Source organism: Vigna radiata, chromosome 5 (genome assembly GCF_000741045.1).
Source record: "Vigna radiata var. radiata cultivar VC1973A chromosome 5, Vradiata_ver6, whole genome shotgun sequence".
NCBI classification, from domain to species: Eukaryota; Viridiplantae; Streptophyta; class Magnoliopsida; order Fabales; family Fabaceae; genus Vigna; species Vigna radiata.
The window spans coordinates 20,180,675-20,207,042 of record NC_028355.1 but is presented as its reverse complement, the minus strand read 5'-3'; the positions used below and the strand labels follow the sequence as shown (position 1 = coordinate 20,207,042).

At 34.3% G+C, this 26,368-nt stretch overlaps 3 protein-coding genes across 3 annotated transcripts; 1 reads left to right on the top strand and 2 right to left on the bottom strand.

The window, feature by feature from the left end:
• Positions 1 to 3,694: 3,694 nt before the first annotated feature.
• On the bottom strand, positions 3,695 to 7,712 carry LOC106761952 (eukaryotic translation initiation factor 3 subunit B). The gene is made up of 11 exons (XM_014645585.2): positions 7,468 to 7,712; positions 7,127 to 7,364; positions 6,816 to 6,962; positions 6,282 to 6,410; positions 6,072 to 6,200; positions 5,892 to 5,975; positions 5,692 to 5,816; positions 5,394 to 5,592; positions 4,787 to 5,316; positions 4,487 to 4,595; positions 3,695 to 4,239 (listed from the first exon to the last, which is right to left on the bottom strand). The coding sequence occupies exons 1-11, from the start codon at positions 7,587 to 7,589 to the stop codon at positions 3,895 to 3,897; spliced, it is 2,157 nt and encodes a 718-aa protein (XP_014501071.1). The 5' UTR covers positions 7,590 to 7,712; the 3' UTR covers positions 3,695 to 3,894.
• A 4,512-nt stretch (positions 7,713 to 12,224) lies between these two features.
• On the bottom strand, positions 12,225 to 20,303 carry LOC106760856 (3beta-hydroxysteroid-dehydrogenase/decarboxylase). Its single transcript, XM_014644289.2, has 12 exons — positions 20,017 to 20,303; positions 19,838 to 19,927; positions 19,635 to 19,768; positions 19,296 to 19,466; positions 18,699 to 18,824; positions 18,312 to 18,391; positions 15,011 to 15,209; positions 14,615 to 14,726; positions 13,803 to 13,977; positions 13,465 to 13,621; positions 13,010 to 13,076; positions 12,225 to 12,574 (listed from the first exon to the last, which is right to left on the bottom strand). Exons 1-12 carry the CDS (start codon positions 20,246 to 20,248, stop codon positions 12,429 to 12,431), a joined length of 1,689 nt encoding a protein of 562 aa, XP_014499775.1. The 5' UTR covers positions 20,249 to 20,303; the 3' UTR covers positions 12,225 to 12,428.
• A 95-nt stretch (positions 20,304 to 20,398) lies between these two features.
• Positions 20,399 to 26,368, top strand: LOC106761198 (DNA cross-link repair protein SNM1). The gene is made up of 10 exons (XM_014644722.2): positions 20,399 to 21,030; positions 21,134 to 21,286; positions 21,707 to 22,108; positions 22,542 to 22,605; positions 23,253 to 23,470; positions 23,556 to 23,669; positions 24,565 to 24,670; positions 24,792 to 25,003; positions 25,614 to 25,717; positions 25,998 to 26,368. The coding sequence occupies exons 1-10, from the start codon at positions 20,497 to 20,499 to the stop codon at positions 26,140 to 26,142; spliced, it is 2,052 nt and encodes a 683-aa protein (XP_014500208.1). The 5' UTR covers positions 20,399 to 20,496; the 3' UTR covers positions 26,143 to 26,368.

Genomic DNA, 26,368 nt, shown 5'->3' with positions numbered 1-26,368 from the left:
GATGGGAAGCTAAGTTTGTAATGTAGGAAAATGGTTGAGTATATGAATAATGAGGAAGGTTGTGCATGAAATCCTCTTTGCACAGATGATGCGTCTTTGTCACGTAGTAAAGGACAGTGTGGAAGAAGAGGCAGGAAAGAGGACCACCCTCAACAGTGGTCACTGGAGATAGTGCAAAAAAAGGTAGTTTGGTTCAAGTTGGAAATTTTCTCGTGGCTTGACTTCACCCTCGTCTTCTTCCCACCCATACCATTACCTTTCCAAACTCGGCCCCTGTGCCAACGTTAAAATCTACAACTCTATATGTTTGTTTTATTAATCTACAAACACCTAGGTCGGGATAACGTTTTCTAAACCATTCGTCCTGCATCACACAAACCATAAACAATCATATTTATATATATAGTTGACTTCATGTTTTCTACAACTCAAATCCATGCTTCTTTTGTGGTAATAAGATTATTGTTTCGGTTGTGAATTCGAGTTAGCGTTGATATCTTTATAATTTATTTTTTTGGTTGTCTGGTCTCACATTTTATTCTCTTCTCTTTACGAATGTCGTTTGACCTTGTCATCAGATATCTCTTCAAATCTTCAAATAAATATCGGTCAGGTACCTGTCAAAGGTTCTCTGACGCTACATAGTTCACTCAATAAGTTTTATAATAGTAATAAATATACACTAAATGTGAATCACCTACCTCATAGCTTTGACATCTATTTATAGTTTTTATTATGGACATAATACTGATCCAGTAATTTTAATTACGTCTTTTCTTAATCTTGTTCTAATTCAAGAATGGTGATCGGACGTCCTTAGGGAGACGTCTGGTCGTATCTATTTAGACACGTTTCATCCAGTACATTATAATACATTAGTTTAGGTTAAAATATATGAATTTTATACTGCAAGATGTCATAAAAGTAAACACAAACCAAAAAAAAAAAAAAAAGTGAGTTGATCTTGTGATTCAACTTCAACTCATGGGAATGGATTTTTCTGGATCACAACATTGTAAGAGATTCCGTGAACTTATTTATTTAACTAAATTAATTCACCCCCTCTCTCTCTCTATATATATATATAAGTATATATAGTTGTGGCATAGATGGAGTGTAAACATAGTACTCCACCACATGTGTGTTGCCAAAAACTAGCTAATAGTGGCCTAATATCAATGGATGGTTGCAAGAGAATTGAAAAAAAAAAGAATAAATAATGGAAAAAGAAAAAGGTGGGTGTGAGACAATGGAGTCGACTAAGGTGTTAGCCCCCACTAAAGTATGCATGATGAACTTTGGAGAATAATGGTGGTAAGAAAATTATAATTTTGATTTGGGAAAAAAAATAAGGAAATATGTGTAATGCGAAACCAGAAAATAAATAGAACTTGTTAAATAAGAATTTGTAATGTGATAAATAAGATGAAAATATTTTTTATATATTTTCTTAGGAGATCATAATTAATGCAAAATTCTTATTGACTTTGTACAGGATTAATATGTTAGAAAAGTTATTGAATTTTTGGCTCCAACCACTTAGTAGAAACTATAGAGTTATAAGTGAGATTTGTTAAACAAGAATTAGCATTTAAGTAGTTGTTGTTTAAATTAAAAATATGGTAATATAGGATTGTTGGTGATTGAATGGTTATCCAATAGGCACTTTTCTGTCCAATGTTACAGTAGCTTCATTTCTATATTTTAACTCTTGATGCTTTCGAGTAGACTCCTGCAATTTGCTGGCCTACAGAAGATTGTATGAATTTTTCAAAACAGAATGTTGGCCATAAAAAAAAAACAGTTTAATTTTACTAACATAAAGGGTGACGAATCACACTTCTCAATAGACAAGTCCATGACTTAGACCATTTTTTGGAGAATTGAAAATTTTATTTTCTCATATGATTACTATATGATTAAATATATTATTATTTTTACTATAAAATTTTATTTACACTTATTATCATTACCATCATTATTAATGTTATTATTTAAATATAATATTTTATTATTAAAAAACATGTGGTTGTCTTTAACCAGCACATGTAGTATTCACGTGCGAGCGAGTAAGGTTTAGAAAACTGTTTAAAAATTAAAGTATTTTACTAATTGATAATTTTATAACTGATTATTTGTCATAATAATTTATAATCAATTTTATTTGAGAGCATTCATTTGAAAATAATTTGTAAATAGATTTCATTTATATACAATAAGAAATCAATTGTTACATAAAAGGAATAATACATATGAAGCCGAAGAAAGATAGTTTTGGAAAATAATAATAAACTGTAAATTTCTTTATTATATGGACTTCTTGGATAAAGAGAAATTGTAAATGTGTATGATGAAGTGATAAGGACGTTGTACAATGTTCGTCAGGTTTTAGTAATGAAATAAAAATTTGAGGCTTTTGATCACTTGAAGCATTGAACGATGCCCATGCTAAACCATATCGATAAGAGGGTTAAGTGTTTAAGATTAAGAATGAACAATACTAACAAATTTTGTAGTAGAATACAGTAATGAAAAGGAGGAATTGAACCTTATTGGAAGAGTAAGAAGCACATCGTTTCATTATGGGTTGAGGCTATCAACACATCATGCTTCTTGCTGAATCAATCTGAAGGCATTTTGGAGTCCTACATACTATCGTTTATATGAGTCTACAGTGAATAAATGAGTGTTTGTAGGTCATGATGAAGTGAAGTAGGAGTTAAGTTATTCTAAATTTGTTCATCTTATGAACAAAGCAGGAACATAAAATCTTATCAAGTGTCCTTCCTAAATTAGAAATCTAAAAGAAGTTCTAGTTTGATTAGGTTTCCCAACATCTGGAAATTGAAAGGTTTCTCATCGTAAATAATGAACAACACCATGAGTAGGCGAGTACATGAACAATCTTCGGAATAAGCATTGATAAGTTGTGAAGCATATTCTCAAGTACCTTAAGGGTACTACTTTTAATGTTGGACACCATCCACTCTCATAGGACACTCACATCATGATTATTTTGATTATTTGTAAACAGGTATGCTTTCAACTTTTTCTTGTAAAAGAACTTTCCCTTAATTTTAATATTTTATTTTATTAAAACTTCAACTATTGTATTATTACTCAAACATTTTAAAATATTAAAGGACTCGAGCATCATATCTAACAATGTAATTTCTAGTATTAAAAACCCAGAGAAAATGCCTAATCTAGCAAAAGATGATTACCATCTTTTCAATAATCAATAATATATGAAGAGATATTCTTCATTTAGAAAAACTAAATGTATTTAGATCGCATTTCATATTAGAAACTCTAACAATAACTCATTCAGATTAGAAACTCAATTCACACACTTCCTAAAACAATTCTAATCAAACAATTATTCAGAATATGTAGTTAAAACTCGTTAACAATAAATTAACAAACATTTAGAAAAACTTATCTTAAATGCTGGGTAATATACTCAAATTAATTACACCAAAACACACTTCAAGTGTAATCACATCAAAACATCAAGCACAAACTTTAAATAATGTTCAATCACATGTATATTCACAAACCTACTTACAAGAGTAACAACATCAACAACAATAATAAAATAAATAAAAATATATTTCTCCATGCATTTATATAATATATATATATATATATATATATATATATATATATCAACATATATTTCTTCATGCATTTGTTAGAGCAGAGAACGAGGAATGAGTGAACAATTTCGCCACAAGGAGGCAGTAAAATTGTCTTTCACATAAATTTGGAAGTAAAAGGAATTCCTTCTACATTAAAAAACTAATGAAAGACTACAAAAATGGGTTTCACAAATGCCCAACTAAACCTCGACAAAGAGAATAAAATGTTCTGGTCCAAGTCAAGCTATAAAACTCACTCTTGACCGTACTCAATATGAAGGACCTCTTCTTTTACGTCAATGACTTCCTCAACTTCAATGTCCTTTGCCTCATATTCTTCCTCTTCATCACTGGCTTCCCCATCCCTGAGCTTCTGTCGATGTAAGCTCTCTTCTTCGTGGATTCGCTTCCATTCATTGACCCACTTGTCCCAATCTTCCTTCAACATTCTTCTCTTCTCACGTTCTTGTTCACTCAGCAGCAGTGAAACATCTTGATCTTCTGCCTCATATTTCTTGCTGTACTTCTTCAAGTTCTTGGCAATCTCTTCCTCTTTCTCAGGGCTCAAGAAAGATGGTGGCCTTGGTCTCCACAAGAACTATAAGATAAAAGAAAACAAATTAGAGGCGATTGATTTATACACAGGGTAATCAGCGTCATACAACATGCAGATTAGCAGTAAGATTATTGTAACAATTTCAAAGATATGTAAATTCTTTTATCACAATCATACTACCAAAACATAGATTCAACATTGTACATTCAAACATAATTCTTCCATGTACACTATTTAATAGGGGGATAATTGCCAAAAAAAATGCATAACAGTGCAGATGATACAGTACCTGAAAGAAGTGATCCTTCAGAATCCGATATAGATGCTTGCCATTGAAAGACCATATATTGAAACCATTTTCCATTTCATGAACTGATGTCACGGCAGTTGCAACATACCTGCAGTGCAAAGAAAAAGCAAAAGCTAGTAACAATCAACAACCGAATGAAAAGTACTCTTCAGCAAACCCAGAAATGGAAAACTTAATTAGTGCCTAAGGTAAATAAAATTTTAATCAGATTTTACACAAGATTAATATTTGAACTGCCTTCATCAGCAATATCATTAAGCATTTAGATGAACCATATACCTTCCAGTTGGATCCCATTCAATATCTGTTGCCATAAAATGTTCAGCAGTAGCCATGGTTTCAAGTTCATCAACATTGTAAAATTCTAACTGCCCATTGAATCCTTTCAGCCCAGCCAGTACAATGTAGCGACCTGCAGGTGACCAAAACAGAGCATTTGCTTGCTTGCCTTTCAGAGTAGTGAGCTTTGAAACTCGGCTATTCTGACCAGTACGCATGGAGTAAATGCTTACATCAGGTTTAGGGTTATCACCATGAATAACCGCAAACCTATGGCCTTTTGGCTCCCAGGCAAATGCAATGATCTTATCATTCTTATTCTCAAGCTCCAATACTTCAATCGGTATGTCTCTCTCTTTTATACGAAAAAGCTCAAAGCCTGTGTATGTGCTTTTTTTTGTTTTTGTATAGCGTTCAACATTAACAGCAAGGTAGTCTCCATTGCTTTGCCAATAGATCTTGCAGTCACTGACACTGAAAAGGTTTTTCTGCCTGAGTTCTTCCTTGCTGGGGATTTGGATCAGACTTACCTATAAATATGTAAAAAAGAACACAAATATAAAACGGTTCATAAATAATATGGCCATTAAAGTACGCACAAACTTACCCTCGCAGGCTGGTTACCACCCCCCATCTCAGGAACAAAGAGAGCAATAATTGGATCAGTTGGAGACCAGCAGAAATCCATTATATTCTCAACCTTCAGGGACTTCTTGTCAACAAGAGAAAATGTCTCTGTCTCATACACAGAGAGCACATTTTTTCCCATCCTTGCAAAGTATTTATCATCTCTTCCACCACTCCATCTGTAAAGACAGTGATACCAATGAATTACTGAATTAGAAACCAGGCAGATGCTTATATAGTCGCATTAGACAGACAAAAAAACATGAATAAAATAGTACTTGAAAACAGGCCATGAAACTCCTGTGACACCCCCAGCCCCTCCAACAGCAAAATCATCGGCACTGCCTTTAAAGTCCCTCATCACTTTGCCAGTTCTCACATCAAATATATTAATCACAACCCTCTACAAAACAAGTTAGAGTTAGGAAGGGTGTCTGAATACTAAAAAAAAAAAAAAAATAAAAAAGGAAGCACTCACATTGGCATCTCGAGGATTGCTTGGTTCATGGCTACTATAAGTTACCAGATACTTTTCCCCAGGTGAAAAATCAATAAGTTTTACCTGTGTTTAATATTAATATGAATAATCGTTGGCAAAAATCAAAGGAACCCAACATAAAAAAGCAAACAATTACACAGAATAAATCTCAAAGAAAACCTGAGGATGTGCATATCGCATAAGCCTGTTAAAGCTTGAAGAACCCCCCCATACAGCTGCCCCCTGTCTGTGAACAGTGGCCAAGTATGTACCCAGAGGAGACCATTGGACAAAACTTTCGGTCCAAAACTACATCAATCCACAATCATGTAAAGATAGGCACTATAAATATTTTATAGTACACGATACTGAAATAAAATTTTTACTCACAGCACGCTTATAAACAGGATCAGGCTTCAAATGCCTTGCATCATTCCACAAAACCTCAGTATCTGAACCGGCGCGAATCACAAACTGGTCCCTGGCCTTTGAATCAGTGAGCCAGTGTTGAAGATTTTCCTAAAAGAGATGCCACAAACAAAGAGCACCAGAAATATCAGTAAGCCACGAAGTTCAAGTGTGAAAGCTACAAGATAATAGCTATATACAAACAGATAATGCACAAACTTTAAACCATACGACACGTACAGCAATTGTATTCACAAATCCACCTAATTATGCACAGAACCAAATTAAAAGTGAGGCAGTGCAAACATGGATAACATATACATAGTTTTTTACATGAAATTGCTCAAAAAGCCTCAATAATCCTATTATCATCGTATCAAAAGGCCATAATTGTTAATTGAAAAGTCAGGACCGTGACTGTCACAAACAGTAATTTATGCATGGATACATTAAAGTCTAGGCATGATAGCATGCATCATAAGAGGCAAATAGAAGAAAAGTATATATAAGCATTACCCCTGGAGCATACGGCTTAGTTTCCGGCGGAGCCCATTCGTTGGGCACCTTCATAAACTTATCGAAATCATCAAACATGCTCACGCAAAAAATATGTGCACGATCCAATTTGTATCCGTTCGTCTTCTCTTTAGCAAGCTCTGCTTCCTAAAAAAAGTCCAATGTAAAAATAAAAAAAGTCAATTCAATATCCATTGAAAAACTTTCAAAAGCACAATCAACTCTGGCATTCCCAACAACAAAAAGACTCAATACAACAAATCTTTTAAATGTCAATTTGTTCAGGTACATTGAAGAAAGAGCGAATATACCTGGGGAGTATTGTACTCAACGAAGCAATACCCTAGGGTTTTATCAGTTTCAGGATCAACTGGCATCCAGAGGCCATCCTCTTTGAGGACACCAATCTGACTATAAATTTTACGAACCACTCCTTCGAGCTTTTCAAACTTCTCCCTCGGAACAACAGGAAGGTTGTCGACGACAACGATGTTGCCAAATCCGGACTCGAACTCGAGATTATCTTCCTGGTAAACTTCCTCGTCATCACTAAACGATGCAAAAAAACAGAAAAAAGCGTAAGAACAACGCTATCTAGGGTTTCAGTTCAGCGGCCAGAACAAATATAAATTGGAAAATACGAAATAGACACCTGACAATTCCGCAAGTTTCACCGGGAGGAAGACGAATGGAGTCGAGATCAAGAGTGGAGAGATCCACGCCCAAACGCAGTGCTGTGTCCTCGATCTCCTTCATTATCATGACATCCGCCATGATTGTAGCAACAATGGTCTCAGCCTTACGGAGGCAGAGTATGAAGAGCAGAGTTTGGTTTCTAGGGTTCTCTCCTCCAGTTTGACACAGGTGCGGCGCAGATACTTTTTCCCCTCTGGATTAAATTGGAACATTTTATACTTTAGATGCCTTTTTTCTGATTATACTTTTTAAATTGGAGTGAAAATTATAAAAATAAAAAAAAGAAAAAAAAAAAAAATATATATATATATATATATATATATATATATATAAGTATTTATATATATTTCTAAATTTTATTATTAATTTCACTATTACTAATGTATCTAAATTTAATATTTTATTTTTAAATTTTACAACTATTTTTCAAAATTTAATTTTTATTATTTATAGGGTTAAATATACTTTGGGGCGATTTTGGTTTTAGTCCCTTTTTCAAACTATAGTACAATTTAGTACTTCAACTTTAGAAAACTCTCTCTGGTTTTAGTCCTTTTTACCAAATTTTTTTAACTTTATTTACTGTTTCAAACGCGTTTCTCAATTAACATTGGAGCAGTGTCAAACAGTGTAAACAATCCAAATGCTATAATGTAACGTGTTTGAAACAGCAAATAAAATTTAAAAAATTTGGTAAAAAGGACTAAAACTAGAGTTTTCTAAAGTTGAAGGACTAAATTGTACTATAGTTTGAAAGAGGGACTAAAACCAAAATCGTCCTAAAGTATAGGGACTAAAAACATATTTAACCCTTATTTATAATATATACATATATGCTAAAATTGTAAAATTTATTTATTTTGTAACAATCTTTTATGAATATATTTTTTTAAAATCGAATAACATTTTTCAATAAATATAATAAAACGTAATATTGTATTTTTCTTGTCATAATAAAGAAAAGGAATACAATTTTTAACTCCTTTTATAATACTAGTCATAAAATTTAATATTATAATCTTTACTATTAATATTGTAATATTTACTATTAATAAAATTTGATACTAATGTTGATTAAGTTTCATATAAACTGTCGTTGCTGTAAAAATAATGTTTGGAGAAATTTAGAATCAAATACAAGTTTTGTTCCATATCCATGCAAAGGTTACAGAGTATCGTATGGTACTTAAAGGTGACCATAAGAATGAAATTCTCTATTTGAACAACAAATACTAAATAATAAAAGAAAACAAAGGATCTCCTACTTGATGAAATATTTTGTAAAAAAGAAAGTAAAGTTATAATAGATTGTTTTGGCTATTACAATAAAAGTAATTTATATCATATGTTTTTTTACGTATAAAATTCATTTCATATTATATATCATTTTAAGTTGTTTACACTGTATAATATATTCTTGTTTTAATGGATTAATATTTGAGTTATTTACACTAATTAACACTTTTTTCTTTTAATGTGTGTTGAGATATATGTTTGATAGTCAAACAAAATTTAACATAATTAGTTTTAAAAAATTATATTTATTCATTTTTAAAGTTTGAAAACCAAAATATATTATAATTTCAATCAAAAACAAATTTCAATTTCGCAATCAAAGTTTAACAACTAAACATATTAACCTTTACTCTTAAATGTTTGTCTAGAAAATAAAGACTCACATTTCCATTTTAAGTATATAGAATATACTTTATCAAATATAAATATAAGAAAAAAAAAATTTAATCCTTTGGTTATAGTTTTTAAACCTTAACAATTGATATTTAGTTAATTTTAATTGTCTGAATATTCTATTTACTGATTCTCTAAGTAATTTCGCAATGAAAAGATTGAAGGTTGTTTGTAAATGTGAATATAATAGATTAAGTTGTTGTCACAATTAAAAAATTTGATATATCTAATTAGTTTGCAATTGAGATTATCATTATTCTTCATGATTCTATTAAATTATAATTAATATAAGGGATTGGAGTTAGAATTTAATGAATAAGTTTACCTATCTAAGAGATTAAGAATAAACAACTCTTAATAAACTAAGTGGATAATTATATTTCTTGCATCAATTGAAAGGAGTCAAATTCTATATGAAAAGGAATGAAATAAAATTCTCTTAAATTTTTTATATTTTTGGAGTTTTTGTTATATTTATACGTTTGCATTCTATCTAATTTCCAGTTATTCTATCTAATTTTCAGTTGCTCAAAATTACATAAATTGTAATCTAATATTCAAGGAATTCAATCCCAACAGATGATATTTTATTACTTGAGTAACTATTAGTACATTTGCCAAACATTTAACATTAAACAACCTCCATAAGTTGGATACATATTCATCAAGTTAATTATGACTTATATTGCGTCTACTCTATTTATTTATTATTTTCATATATAATCATTATATCCTCATAGGTTTGTCCTGGATTAATATGGTGAAAACATTTTATTCGTCCTAGACAATATTGCTTCTATGTATTGTCAGTTTCATTTTTTATGAACTTCGCTTATTTGCTTCATACAACAAGTTATAAAAGCACTAACATCGTCATTGCACCTTTATAACCCCTACCCGTGTTTCCTTGATATAACTCAAATGTGAAGTGTCACATTGCCTCACTATAACCACATATTTGATACCTACATATAATGTAGTAAATCACACCCACTTTCAAAATATAATAAAATTTCCTAAGTAGCCATTGACACTCAATCCCTGTGCCTATTACAACTAACTATCTTAGGAATAGTTAGAAAACAACATTGTATCGCAGTACAACATCGTCGTGATTCATATGATATGGCAATTTTATCCTTATGCATATAAATGGTAGTATTTGGCAAAGATACATTAGGAGATAAAAGAACCTTTAATGTTTAACCTAAAATCACAGAGATTTTAAGAAAAGAAAAGGACATTGATACCAATGAGAACATGAAAGTTTTACTTTGGACAATTCATAAGTGGGATGATTATATATTATTCATCCCTATTAAAACTTCTTATCTATCTTTATATGATGTGTTTTGTGTTGATTTCATGAAAATATGCGAGATTTATATGTGAATTATTTTGTAGGAAAATTGAAGATTGGAAAAGAATAGAGAATTGTTGTTTGGAGTCTTTCGCCTAATTATATTAAAATGTTGAGAGTTGAAGAAAAGAAGAGTTTTCGGTGTGGGAATGCAACTTAGACTCATGATATGGGTTGAGGTATTTCTAGGGTTCAAAGAATCCATCTTTCTTCGTCCATTCTACCATTTTAATCCCCTCTTGTGTTATAAACATATAGAAGTAGTTAAACCCCACTTCATTAGGGTTGAATGTGATATACCTAAATTTCTTACATATCTTTTTCTATGTAATAAAATATATTTCATTGATTTTATATTTTATCTTCATTATTCACATGTATGATGGAGTATCTATACTTTTTGGGTGGTGTCTAATTATTGAATTTTTTTTTTGAAATCTATGCATGAATAAAACAACCAAGAAGTTTGGTTCTACATATAAACCAAAACTCTTGGTCATTTTACACATATTTTCTTAATACAAATATTGTGTTTGAACAATTTAAGGGATAAGTATTTTCACATCAGATTTAAAACTTGTCTTCAAGAAATTAAGGTTTCTATTCTTATTATATTAATACTTGAGTACGTTAAAGATATATCGTGCAGATGATTGTTAAGAGTTTAAGTCATAAAATCCAACCTCTTTACTTGAATATTTTATAACTTTTTAGTAATTTTATTTACTTTTAAATTATCTTTAATCAATCAATGTTCATGTTCAATACTTAAATTAATAAATAATCATAGTTAATTAAATACAAATACATTAAAAAAAATATTTCACTTACCATTTTTACTAATTATACAATTTAGTCTTCAAGAAAAGTTAACATAAATTTGTTTCATCCATAACCATGCATTTAGTTTTATCATACAAAAGATTTCTTCTATATTTACTTTCATTTGTCTCAAAATTATGATGTTCTGTTATCCAAATTGTCCATGTAAAAGTACTTACCAGATTAAGTATTTTTAAATCCAGAAATATATTTCGGAACATCCGGAAAATATTAAAAAAAGAAGTGCATGGATGACTTATACCTTTTTATTATAATTTTTTGACTTAAATCCTTAATTGATCCCTATGTTAAGAGAGAATTTTCAGTGCTTTTAAAATTGTATACATTGATGTTTTGCAATTTGTGTCAATTTAGTGAATTAATGACACTTCAAACAAGTTTGTAACACCAATTAGAAAGTGTCCAAACGTTCAAACAGTTAATAAACATGCTCCAACTCAAAATGACTTGTCCACTTACAATTTTTAAGCCAAATTGATGGTTCAAATGAACTAAATTCACACAAATTGCAAAACATGATAACCCAATGTATACACTTTTAAAAATGAGTACTAAACTGAAAATTCCTTCTTAAAATAGAGACCAATTAAGAATTTAAGCCTAACTTTTTTAACGAAAGTAGGAAGAAATATCTTCAACCATTTATTTTTGAATGGCACATCATTAGGAATTTCCTCTATAAAGTGAGGTGCTCCCCTGCTTACGCTGAGTCCAATCCCAAAATTCCGTTGTAAATATATTTCAGGCGTATAAATACTCACTGTCCATCATCAGTTGCAAAAATCTTTTAGTTGAAAAGGTATAGAACGAAAACGAGAAAAGAAAAAGAAGGAAAGAAAACCGCTGCAAATTTGAAATTCCATCAGTTACATGAGTGTCCAACAAACACGTCGAAAGCAAGAGTTTTCCAAGAAGCAAATTTTTGCAAGTTGGTCAAATATAAAATTAAATTACAATTATAAAATAATCATACACGAAACTCAGTCGAACATTTAACGTGCAACTATCTAAGGAAAAAAAGCTTATCAATCAATCTTCTTTGAAGAAAGAAACTTTTTGGTGAGATCAGATTTCAATTTGCAACTAAAAGAATGTGTTTTTATAAATATGCCATCAATGTCTTCCTCCTTCTGTTCGTATACGTAGAAAGCTATAAATGCAAACGTAACTCCTGTAACCCACAAAAAGAAAAAAAAATTATTATCATTCCTCACCCCAAAAAAAAAGAAGAAAAGGCAAAACTTGTATCATTCTCTTCAGGGCTCTGGATTCAAACAACACAAATCAATAGAAAAAACAGTGAGGTGTAACATGCAACCTGTCACCCTCAGGAATACTAAGTCAGACATCTGAATGTTGATTGCACATGATATTTTTTTAATGAGAAAGTAATCAAACATGACTCAAAATTCATCAATGTCACAAATCTATTGTGAATTCAAGTAATATATATAAACCTCCAGTCACAATTTTACTGGTTGCAGAAAAAGATTCAATTAAATAGAGGCAAGCATAGAACATATTTTCGGCACAGGCAAATTCATGTCGCCACATGCATGTGTGTGTGTGCACGCACGAAAGAGAAAGAGAGAGGACGAGAGAGGACCTATAGTATACAAGTTCTGAAGTGAAAAGGCTCCAAGGAAGCTAAGAATGAACAGAGAGAGAACAACCTATTGATCATCAAAGGAAAGATGTGTCAGCATTTCTGATACGTAAGAAGCTTATACTAGGTAAATTTTTCCTTTTTGTAAACAGAAAACTTGATTTTATGCAAAAATTTTACATGGAAATTTTGAAATGAAGGTTCCAAAATTATGGGTTTCACCTATAGTGTTTCACAAATTCACTGACAAGTTTACCGACATACAGCACGAATACTTTTTAATTTAAAAATAAATATATTAAAGAAAATGATATTTTTATTACCATGCACATTTTATTATATGAATAATAATAATATATTAAAGGGATAGGATTTTCAAAATCGATGCATCCTATACATCATAATCACAGTAGCAAGCAATGGCAAAGAAAATATAGGTAATGCGGTGCAGATACCTTTAATAACAGTACCCAATCATTCCCTTCTGCAAGGGACTTCAAAACATTAACAGCAATATTCCATGATGAGGCCACTGAGAGAGCAAATTTATGTGACCTATCTTCTGACAAGTGAAACCATGACTTGGGCATTTTCTCAACAGTATATCCCAACCTGCACAAGCATAAAATATAGCAATAGTTCCATTTATTTTTTCACATAAAAAACTTCAATGCTTCTAAGAACTGGATTGACTTAAGGGTTATCATAATAATAATAAATCATTGGACAAGTTAATAGTACCATACAGTGTTAATTGGCAACAGAAATATTCAATAGTACATAGTATACTTACATTTTTGCAGGTAGAATGCCATGGATGAATAAAAAGATCGATGCAAACAATAGAAGCTTTGTCAGAGCACTAATGATGGTATTTTCTGATGCAATGAAATTGAAGTATATTGCAATGAAGACAAACAATGTGATGAGAGTTTGCTTTTTATCCTTCCAAAGCAACGTGTCAGCAACTGCAAATTAGCAGATCAATCACAACTTGCAGATAAATAAATGTAAGCTGTAAAATTACTCCCAGCACAAATCGGTTACACTATAGTGTTTGCATAGGAGGTAGAAGAGATCTAACAACATTGATCACGTAAATAGACAACAAGCAGTCAATTTTTATAATCAACTACGTTAGAAATATTAACACCAAAATTTGAACTTGGGTTCAATTGCTGTTTCAGGCTTCTTAGAACTAGCACATCAGACACAGTCCCCCTTTATACCAAATTAAAAAAAGAAACTACCAAGATTGAAACATATGGATAATACGTAGTACATGATGATGTGATTGTGAGCACAAACAACAACTTCCTGCTCTATCTATGACGATTTACCTGTGGAAAATAAATGTTATGTATTTAATGTCTACGAAAATGTTCTTGATCATAATCTAATCAGATTCATGAGACAATCAAAGTCAACCAACCACGTGATACAGTAATGGAAGAGCAGTAGCCATGTTTCTATTTATTTATTTTATCAGCAGCCATGTTTCTATTTATATATGGCAGTTAGTTAGATTAACAGATTAATTCTCCTATACAAGGAAGTCCAGATTGTCCAACAAAGAAGTTAGTACATAGAATTGATTATTCACACCTCTTCCACTTCCAAGATATTTGGAAGCTTTTGAGGGACCTTCTCTTTTAGTTTTAGGTTGATTTTCTGCCTTCAAGTGTGCATATGATTCAATTGTCCTCTTTAGGCCCTCCTGCAAGAAAAAATACGTTATCATTAGTATGGGAGAAACACCCAGGCAAGTATGATTATGTATATATTCACAGCAATAGATGTTAATAACCTTAGTACACCACTGAAATATCATTTATTTAAGAATAGCATCTCATACTTGTTTTCATAATATATTATATAATCCTAACTTGGCATTGTCAGTGATTTTGGGGGCATGAAGTTAGCCAACTTCTCAGCATGAACAAGATGAATGTCAATAATAGATGCTAAAATATATTATTACTTTTCATAAATATCAGAGACCTGCATTTTTACGATGGGGGCATAGCCAAGGCGATCCTTTGCTTTTGAGCAATCAAAAGTTCTGCTGCAGGTCACGAGTCTTATCCTTGAAGGAGTTAACTGAGGCACTGGCATCCCATATGGGCCAAGCAGCCTATATATCCACTCTACCAAATGCGCAATGGGCAAGATAACAACGCTAGGGATCTTTATTCTTGGCCTGCAAAAGATAGCATGACTCAGATAACAAGAAAATAGCTTTGACAATGCCCCTGTAATGTTCATGTTTGTTTATCTGAATGAAAAGGCATAATTGTATTCCTTATTTGTTTCAAATGTAAATGCAAGAAATTATAAAACTTAGGAATGATTGATTAATAACCGAGGCCAATATTCTAATTAACATATAGAAGTCATACTTAAGGATAAAATAGATAACAAAATAATAACCACTGGTTAGGATAGCAAGACAAAAAATCCCATAATCCAACATCCCTAATTGACAGCAACTTGAGCTCCTGATGATAAAGGACAACCAAAATTTGCAACTTTCATACTGTGAAAACAAACATATGAAAATGATAGGATATAAGGTAAGAGGATAGAAGGAAGAGGAAATGAGAGGGCAATTAGGAGGGAAGAGGCGCTTGATAGTTAGTTAGTTAGTGGGAAGGGGAAGAGAAACTTTATAAATAGGGTGTGTTCTGTAGAGGGGGCATGATTGATTTTTGTATTCTTTGTGCAAAGATAGGACTTTGGCCTGTGGAGGGAGGTCAAGCTCTCAAATACTGATCCTACCATACATTTGTTGATGTGAATACATATATTCATTCTTTTACCATTGATTTCCTTGCTGAGAGTGTGTGAGTGGGTTGTCTAAGTTAGGTTTCAAACCCAGGAAACTAACAAATTGGTCCGACCTACCGGATAGACGTCAAGAAGGGATCAAGAAGTGATCAAGAAAGGGTTGAAGAATGGAAGGATGAGACAATTCCTTGGAGAGAAGGACCAACGAACAGAAAATGAGCAAGACAGAGCTAAAAATGAGCATGGCAGAATGGAGAAGAAATATGCAAGAAATGCGACAAGAAACCAAAGAACTCTTGCGAGTTCTTGGCGGAAGGGTGTGGAACCCGGAAAAAGGATTGAAAGGCATTCCAGGGTCTGGAGATGAAGATCAACATTTTGTTAACAAGAATCGAAGAAGGGGAAGGGAGAGCTCAGAGCAGGAAAGGGATGAAGACTGAGGAGACAGCCAACCTAATTGGGTAAAAAGGGTAGAACTACCCACTTTCGAAGGGTTTGATCCGTTGGGGTGGATCTCTAAGACGGAGAAGTTCTTCGAGTGGCAAGGTGTGACAGAGGAGGAAAAGGTGCGCCTAGTCGACATCAGTATGGAGGGAGCGCTGGCTACTAGTTCAGAGCCTGGAAGGAGAAAGCCAAGAATCGTTCTTGGGAAGTTTAGAAGGGGGCGGCAGTGGTGAGATTTGGAAAACGGAATGGGGGTACCATCGTTGAAAGGGTAGCAGCCAGTAAGTAGTCGGGGACTGCGGAAGAATACGTCCAAGCCCCGAATGGGAGAGGACAGCTGGATCCGAACGTGAGAGGACTGCCGGAACTGAACGATAGAGGACTGCTGGAACCGAACGTGAGAGGACAGCTGAAACCTAACGGGAGAGGAATTACCGAGCCAAACGAGAGAGGACAGCCGGAACCGAATGTAGAGGACTGTCGGATCCAAACGAGAGAGGACTATTGGAACCTAACGGGAGAGGATTGGCCGAACCGGGCATGAGAGGACGGTCGGAACCGAATGTGAGAGAACTGCCGGAACCGAACGAGCGAGGACTGCCGGATGTGAACATGAGAGGACTGCCAGAACCGAACGGTAGAGGACTGTTGGAGCCGAACGGGAGAAGACGGTCGGAACCTAACGAGAGAGGACTTCCCGAGCCGAACGGGAGAGGATGGCCGAAACCGAACGTGAGAAAATTGCTGGAACCGAATAGGCGAGTACTGCCAGATCCAAACAAGGTAGGACTACCGCATATCCTTAGGAAAAGAGTGTTGGATCGTGGGGAGAGAAGCGTGAGGGAAGGAAGAATGAATGCTTTGGAAGGAAGGGCAGATGGAAGAATCAATGCCCTAGAGAGAACAATGGATTCTGTGAGGAGGAGGGCCAGCACGCAGAAAAGGGGGCTTGCAGTTTTTGATACACCCACTGAAGGGAGAGAGCGGCATGAAGCATTGAAAGACATCGAAGACCGTTTTCTCAAGGCTTACGATTCTGGAAAAGAGGTGACCAGAATGCTGGAAGCTAATAGAATCCAAGAAGAATGGAAGTCATTGGAGGAGGGATTGCCACCACCCAAACCTCCAGCTTGAATTGTAGGATAGTTGCCCGTGGGGTCTCTTCCTATGATGAAGATGAGCCATGGGAACAAGCATTACTGTACCAACCTTGAGGACAAGGTTGTTTTGCAGCAGGGTGTAATGATAGGATATAAGGTAAGAGGATAGATGGAAGAGGAAATGAGAGGGCAGTTAGGAGGGAAGAGGCGTTTGACAGTTAGTTAGTTAGTGGGAAGGAGAAGAGAAACTTTATAAATAGCGTGTGTATTCTATCCAAGGGGCATGATTGATTTTTGTATTCTTTGTCTAAAGACAAGACTTTGGCCTATGGAGGGAGGTTAGGCTCTCGGTTACTGATCGTACCATACATTTGTTGATGTGAATACATATATTCATTCTTTTACCATTCATTTCCTTGCTGAGAGTGTGTGAGTGGGTTGTCTAAGTTAGGTTTCAAACCCAGAAACCTAACAGAAAAGGATGTAAAAGTGTTAACTGAGTGTAATCACATAAGAATTTTATTCATAATCTGAAAATTGAAACTGCCACCACGTTCCCTTTTACTATGAATTCCGCAGGGGAGACACAGAGTAAATAGATGTATTTTTTTTTTCTTTTAACACGATAGTTGCATTGGGGTTAGAACCTACGATCCCAACCACTAGACCAACCCAGTGTCCACAGTTCAAGATAGTTTATGTTACTCAATTTTTAAATATAGGTAAATTTTCCATAGATAGACTAGGTGTTTGATTACGATTTGACTACTGGTCATCTAAGATTATAAATACTCCTTTTCTGAGATTCAAATTGGTATTTTCATAAATTATTAGTAAAAACAAATCTTAAAAAATTGCATGAAATATTGGTTTGAATCCTTGGTTACACTATGGGAGAATCTCAAAAAAAAAAAGAAGAGAAGGGGTTACTTAACAAGAAATAACTAATGGTGACGGTATGTAGAAACTACCTTTCATATCCAAGACTATCCAATACCACTGACACGAATTCCCAAAATTTCATAGGCTCCATATTTGTTATGAAATATGCCTATAAAACAAATATCCGTTAGCAGTAAAATACTACAGTAATTGCTAAGTTTCCTAACTTGCAATCAATAATTTTTCCCTCCCCTTTAATATGAGAATGCAAATGATTCATTCTTAATTTAACAAAGGTCTCTGGCAAGTCTTTCTCAACAAACATTCTTTCATGTTTCCTCATTTTCCCAAATGAAGAGACTATACCCTAAAGCTTCAAACACATCATCATCATCTCTCTAAATCTACTTTTTAATCTTCATTTACAAACACAAATATTAAGAAGTTACTAAATCATAACAAAATCTCAGTGGTACCTCTCCAGCAGCTTTTTCTGAAACTGGCCCTTCTGAAGCCAGAGCCCGTTCTGCACATATATGGGCATGAGCCACATTTCCAACATACGTGAAATCATAAATGTTATTCCCATCGCCAATAAGGAACTGGTCAAAAGGGAAATATAAATAAGAGAATGAATGATAGGATGAAGGCAGTTTCTGCTAATAAGTAGTTAATTGCTTTGCAACCATTAAGCTATAAAGAAAAATGTTTTAGTTAGCAGTCTGAGTCCAATTTCATTCAATCTGGGCTAGTCTCTGAATATTCAAGATGTTCCTAAGGATAATAAAAAAAATTCAATATTACATTTTCATTAGTACTGAATTAGTAACTTATACAGTAAAAAGTACCATGTATTTACTAAGACTCCAAATATGCACAGCAAATAATAACCTCGAGTGTCAGCCCAATTGGTTACACACTAAAACAAGTCAATAGGCTAAAAAAAACCGTCAAACAAGAGGTTAAATTATTTCATTGAACTCAACTGTAATAGACACATTTCCTGCCTTAGAAATGATGTCAGATATACAGGCACTAAAATATATACCATTAGGATGGTAAACAACATCTACCTTAGATTTCCCTTTTCTGGCAGTATCAACTAGCGTAGGCACCAACAGTCTGTCACCGGGCCCAAAAATGCTGCTAGGGCGTATGCAGCACGTTAAGAGCCCATTAGTCCCATTAGCTTTAATAACCAATGTTTCACCCTCGGCTTTCGTAGCTGAGTAATGATCATTAGGCTGAAACAAACAAATAGAATTACGCTTAGGACCACCTCGAACTAGTCTTATAACAAACATATAGCCCCGGTTGTCACACTATCCATTATCTATCTTTCTCAAGCTCCATGAGGAGAAACGCATGGTAATTTGTGAATTAAGTAAAAGAAAAGTTGCTAGAGTGTATACCGAAGGTGTATAAGGCATTGTTTCGTCACCATTATGAATCCCATGAACGCCATCGAAAACAACGCTGGGAGAGCTGGTGTAAATGAGTCGCTTGACCTTCTGCTCCACGCAAGCATCGATGACATTCTTTGTCCCTTGCATAGGAAAAATCTCAGTCAGATTCAAACTTTGAACAAGCAAACAAGCAGAAGAGTGAGGTTCACCTTGCACATTGACGGAATAATGAAGCTGGTAGTTGTTAATGGAAGAGTTTGGAGCAGCCATGTGGAACACAACTTCAACTCCTTCTAATGCTGCACTACTCGTAAAACCAACATTAGCGAGTGCGCGCGCGACACAAAATTGTTGCTACAATTGAGAGAGAACAGAAGAGGTTCATCACCTTTTAGCACTTGAGCCTTGTTGCGAAGATCGAGAGAGACGTATTGGGCCCGGCCAGAGTGCAAGGCCTGGCCGAGAAGCCCCAACTGTTCAGCGGGCTCGAGAACAATGCTGTCTTCCAAATCGGCGATGCGGACGGAGTATTCGTTGTGCCGGATTAACATTTCCACCAAATGCCGGGCGGCGAAACCCCTGCCTCCGGTCACCACGCACCACTTGTCTTCCGCTGCCATTGTTAAACAAAAAGCTCACAGATTCATACAGTGTGGAGGAAATAATAAAGCAGTGAAGGCTTGTCTTTCTCACATGTGAAAAAACGCGAAAAAAAAATGGGCTTGGGTCTGGGCCCGCGCTAGGCGACCATGGGCTTGGCCCAAGAACAAAATACATTTCATATCACTCATTCCCGCTTAAAAATTTGAAATGCGTATCTTATTTGCTTCAAGTCCTGGCGCAGAGTAGAGAAGAGATTATTTCCACAATGAATTGGGACGAGAAAGATGAATTTGAGATCCCTCTTACTCAAACGGCAATGGCTTTTCACGAGCTCGCTTCCGTCGACAACAATCAACGGCCATTGAAGAAACCAAAACGCAAAACGACGGCGCTTCGTGGCAGTGGCAAGGAGAACGCCCGACCCAGCGAGGGCTGCGAAATTCTGAACTGCAGCTTGGATTTCATTCCTTCCTCCCTAGATTGCATTTCGGTTTGCAGCGTTCAACAATCTGAACAAGACGATAGTGATTCTTCTTCCGCGTCTTTATCGGAGCTGAAACAGAAGGGGAATTATCTTCACAACTCGATAGAGTCGAAGCTGTTGGTTTCGAGAACCGGCGAGCTTAACGCTACAGATGCAGATTCTGATTCGGAGCTTGGTCTGTTGATGAATTTGTGCGACGAGTTGGAGGAAGTAGATAGTTCCGTTCGGTGTCCCCTTTGTGATGTTGATATTTCGAATTTGACTGAGGAACAGAGACATCTTCATACCAATAATTGTCTTGACAAAAGCGATAACGTGAGATTCACACCCTTTGCACAACAGTAACACCATTCATGGTGATTGAAGTCGGGAACTTTATAATTTTAATTCAATTATAAGTTGTGAAAATGCTGTGCAGGTTGCGGTTCCAGAAGACGATATGGGTGCTCCACATGTGCCAAAAGTCGCTTCTGTTGTTGATTGGCTTCACGGGCTCGGTTTGGGAAAGTATGAAGTGATTTTCGTTAGGGAAGAAGTTGATTGGAACACCTTGCAATGGCTCACAGAAGAGGTTTACTTATGTCATTTAATTGGTCTCATTCATTCCAGTAGTTTTAGGTTCATAACCTCTGCCGCATATGTTGCTTGAATTTATTTATGGGTTTTATTAGTTCATTGTTTTTCATTTATGCTTTGAAGAATTGTTTGTTTAATTTTCAGCTTTACGTAAACAATTGGAATTTGTAGTTGTTATTCTCCTCTCCCCCACTGATGGGAAATGTAGTTACTTGCAATTTTGGTGATCTAGAGTGTTCATCAAGACCGCTTATCTTAATGAGGCTGTCATTGGAAATATAAGGATATCTTTGCTTTTGTTTTTCGCTATCCCAAATATACTACGGTTTGCTTGTGTTAAGTGTTTGTCTATTTACTTTGTTGTTGAGGATTAATGTTGGCCAATATTTTTCCTCATTTATTTCTGTATCTGCAGGATCTCTTAAGCATGGGTATCACTGCATTTGGGCCAAGAAAAAAGATTGTGCATGCCCTGTGTGAACTAAGAAAAGGAGATGCCACTGCAAATGAGAAACAAAGGGGTTCGTTGGCGGAGCCTGTAAGGATTAGAAACCAGAAAGTCAAATTAAAGCGTGACAAATCTGAAAGAAAAACTGACGGCTCTATTAAACCAGCAGCAAACAAATTAATTACTGAATATTTTTCGGGGTTTGCTTCCAAAGAAAAGAAAGTTTCTGCTTCTCCTGGAGAACAAAAGGAAATGAAAAACAGTGACTTGGACTCTGGTCGTAAGCACAAATCAAAAAATGTGACAACAAATAGAAAGCTCCGTGATGTTCCCAAATGGTGTTCTGTACAAGGAACGCCTTTCCGAGTGGTAAATATTTAGTTTAAATGATAAATTTGTATTTGACTTGATTTAGTGTATATTGCCTTCATGTATCCATTTACGACTCTGGAAATATCTTAGCAAGAAGGAAAGTCTTTTCTAAATTACCTAAAAAAGGAAAAATCCTTGTTTTTTACATCAAGTGTGCTGCTTGGTAAATGGTTTCAATATCAATTCAAATGCTTATTGGCCACTTGGACGACTATTTTCAAATTGAGCATACACATCAATCACGTTTAATGTTGACCTTCTGAACTAGGAAAAGAAAATTAAAGAAAATGAGCAAAATATGTATGCAATATTCGTGCCAATAAATTATAAACGTTAACATCCAAGAAACTTCTGCTATTCTATCACCATTATCGCTCTATCAAGTCTTGATGTAGGTCCGACTGTCTGACAAATACATTATTACATGCAGGATGCTTTCAAATATCTCAGAGGAGATTGTTCCCACTGGTTTCTCACACACTTTCACTTGGACCGTAAGTCTACTTCTGCATGTTTCCTTTTAATCTTTATCATAAAACAATTTCAGTCTTGTTGAGTCACACTGTTTTCATGATCCAAACGTGTTTATGTATATATGTATTTTATGTACACACACACAGAGATGTGATCCTATTTAGTAGGACCTCGTATTCTTAGCTCTTGGTAGATTCGATGTAACAGTTGGCACACGGATCTCCAACAAATAGTCAGCTTAGTAAGTTTGAGTGATTGTTTTGGTTTGTTTTCTCTATATAATGCTTGACTTTAGTCATAAAATTTGGATATGCAATTACTTTACTGTGGAAATCATATTCACAGTGGGAGATTGAAGATGTTCATCATGGAAAACAATGTAGTAACGAAGTAGTTTTGGTGCTTAAACGTGGAAATGCATTATTGTGCTATAAAATTGTGGATTATATTTTCTTCCAAACTGCATTTGGGTGTTTTGGTGTTTGTATCCGAAAAGAAAAATTAGTTTCAGATCACGTTAAATTGGAGACATTTGTTTAAACTACCAAATAATTAATGGAGTTCATGGTGTGCCAGTCCTTTTAAGTGGATCCTTTCCATCAGAGTCAAAATTTTCCAAGTGACGCCTTGGCTGTTGGTTCTCATTTGTGATCACGTTAAATTGCAGATTATCAAGGTCTTACCAAGTCATTCAATCATGGAAAGATTTATTGCTCCTCCATTACGGCTAGATTAGTAAATACGAACATTGGAATTTCATATGATAAATTACATGTTTTGCCTCTGAACCAAAAGATGGAAATAGCCGGTGTTGATGTGACTTGCTTTGATGCCAACCACTGTCCAGGTTCCATAATCATTCTCTTTCAACCTCCTAATGGTAAGGTGTGGCTTGGATTTACTTATGAGCTTTTTTATATTTCACATTGTTATGTTGAAATTGATTAATGACTTGATGTTTTCCATTTAGGCTGTGCTGCACACGGGTGATTTCCGGTTTAGTGACGAAATGACAATTAATCCTTTACTCAAGATGTGTCCTATCAATACTCTAATTCTTGATACAACATACTGCAATCCACAGGTTAGTCCGATGTGAATGATGGAGTCATTTGCAAAATTACATGAATCTGCCAATTTGATGCAATTTGATTCAGGTGTTTGGGAGAAATAATCACTTATATTTGCTAGCTTCTTGAAGAAGCTTTTGAAATATAGGAGAATGTTTCTTGGATTTTAATCTTTTCCAGTAATGTTAGCTTTCCATACAATGTTCAGTTTGGTTCATTTTTAGTTAGATAAAGTTGCTTTAAGGAAAAAAGTTCAACGTGAAAACTTTAGAAAGTTATCCAAAGAAACTAACGTGTTTGAGTTAATGAGTAATAGTATGCCTGATATCGCTTGTTATTTGAATAAAGTAATACTAACTTACAAGCATGTTTGACAGAGACGGTCTTAACAATTTACTACAGAAATAGGTTGGTAATACTTTATTCTTATCAGACGATCGAGTATGCAACCGTAGAGTTTTTTTAATTATAGTGGTGGTTAAAATCCTCCACTGCTTTCTGAAAATATTTTTAAAATGGGTGTATTTTTACAGTTCTAAATCTTTAATGTTTAAACTGTTCGCAAGTAAATTAATTATAAACTAATGGAATGATATTCTGACTTATTCTAAAAAACATAAACGATTAAATTTAATTATTTTGAAAATAAATGACCAAATTGAATGTAAGGATAAAAGACTGAGTATAATCCAGTCTAAACTAAATGAAAAAGTGACAAAATGCACGATTTTTTTTCCCTTTCCAAAGTCTTTTCTCCAAAAACACGAGGACATCCATTTCTCTTAAAAATCTTTGCACATAGTTTATAAGTCACTGAATTCAGTTTGTTAAAACGAGTTCATAACGTAATATACTTTTTCCTTTGACTCTAATAGTTCCTTTCAATATTTGTACTCTGTTTCATTGCAGTATGACTTTCCGAAACAAGAGGCTGTAATACAATTCGTCATTGATGCCATTCAAGCAGAAACTTTTAATCCCAAGACTCTTTTCCTGATCGGCAGCTATACCATAGGTAGGTTTCCATAGAGTTGTGTTTCTGTGGTAGTATTGCCCCATTACTAAGAAATTGATGAGGAAAAATAAGAAAATTTTCGATTTTCTCCTCCCGTCCCTATTTTCGCCTGTTCTTTTAGGAAAAGAAAGGATATTCTTGGAGGTTGCTCGCGCGCTTAGTAAAAAGGTTCACGTGACTGCGGCAAAATTGCGTCTTTTAAATTGTTTGGAATTTAAGGAGGAGGATATGCAGTGGTTCACTTCAAATGAACATGAAAGCAACATTCATGTTGCCCCTATGTGGACGCTCGCAAGCTTCAAAAGATTGAAGCAAATATCAAGTCAATATAAGGTGAGTGCTACTGCTTGTTTTTCTCGCAGAGGGACTATATGCTTAACTTTGTGGTATTTTTTTCAATGTAAAAGGAACGTATCTTGATGTACGCACTCTCTCCGTCACTAATCATAAGACCCTTTCTATTAATTGACACATATAAAAATTAATTAAATTAGTTACAAATGATAAATTTGATTGCAATGTGTATTATGTTTTCAAAATTACATTTGCCAACGAAACTTTGGTTTCTGTGAGTACTAACATTCTCAAACCACATTAGAGAGAGTAACTGTCGTTCATTTATGAATTTCTTTTGGTAAAAACATGTCGATTGAATAACGTTATTTTAAGAAGAATAATTAATACATCATTCAACTATAAAGATATGTTATAGAATGAGACAACAGATTTTTTAAAAGAATATTATAAATAGGACGGAACAAGGAGTAGTATTTTTTTTCACACTTTTTTTATCTATAATATTTTTTTGAGAGCTGTTCCATGATCGAATATATTGGTGGCTAGGTTGTACAGCTTTAGAGGGGGATACTTATACTGAATTGCATTTGTCTTTTAACATTTTAGCTCCACGTTTCTAATCATCGGATGCCTTTTCTTTAATTAGGATCGGTACAATCTTATAGTTGCTTTCTCCCCCACTGGTTGGACGTTTGGCAAAGGTAAAAAGAAGTCTCCCGGAAGAAGATGGCAGCAGGGTACTATTATAAGGTAACACTTTAATTTCCTTCATTACTTGTTTTATTAAATACTTCTGGTCAGAATCTTGAATCATATACATGGATTACGTCCTTATAAAACATAAGATTTTTCTTTTTCTTCCTTTGGACAATAGAGTTTGTTTTACTAAAGCGCTGGTCTCATAAGTACATTTTTGAGTTATATTCACTGCACTATTTAGTGGCCGTGCACAATGGTAGTTAGTAGATCAGGCTGTCGTTTCTTAAATTTTTACAACTATTAACTAATCGAAGCTTTCCTTGTTTATCAGGTATGAAGTACCTTACAGTGAGCATAGCAGCTTTACAGAACTCAAAGAGTTTGTAAAACTTGTATCTCCTAGCAACATTATACCAAGTGTGAATAACGATGGACCAGAATCTTCTGATGCAATGATTTCTCTATTGTTATCTTGATATGTTAACCAAAAGGGTTTAGTCTTCTGTTGCAATGTGGTCTGTATGAGGAAGTTAAGTAAAGGTTTAATGAATTTTGCCATGCCTTTCCTGCATTTAAGGAAGACCTCAGTGTGCTTGAGTTTTATATAAATAAATTTTTGGAAACCAGCACGCTAGATCAATTTTTAGAGGTACACTTGATTTTTTACTTTGCCAAAAGATTAACTAGTGAAAGATGACAAAG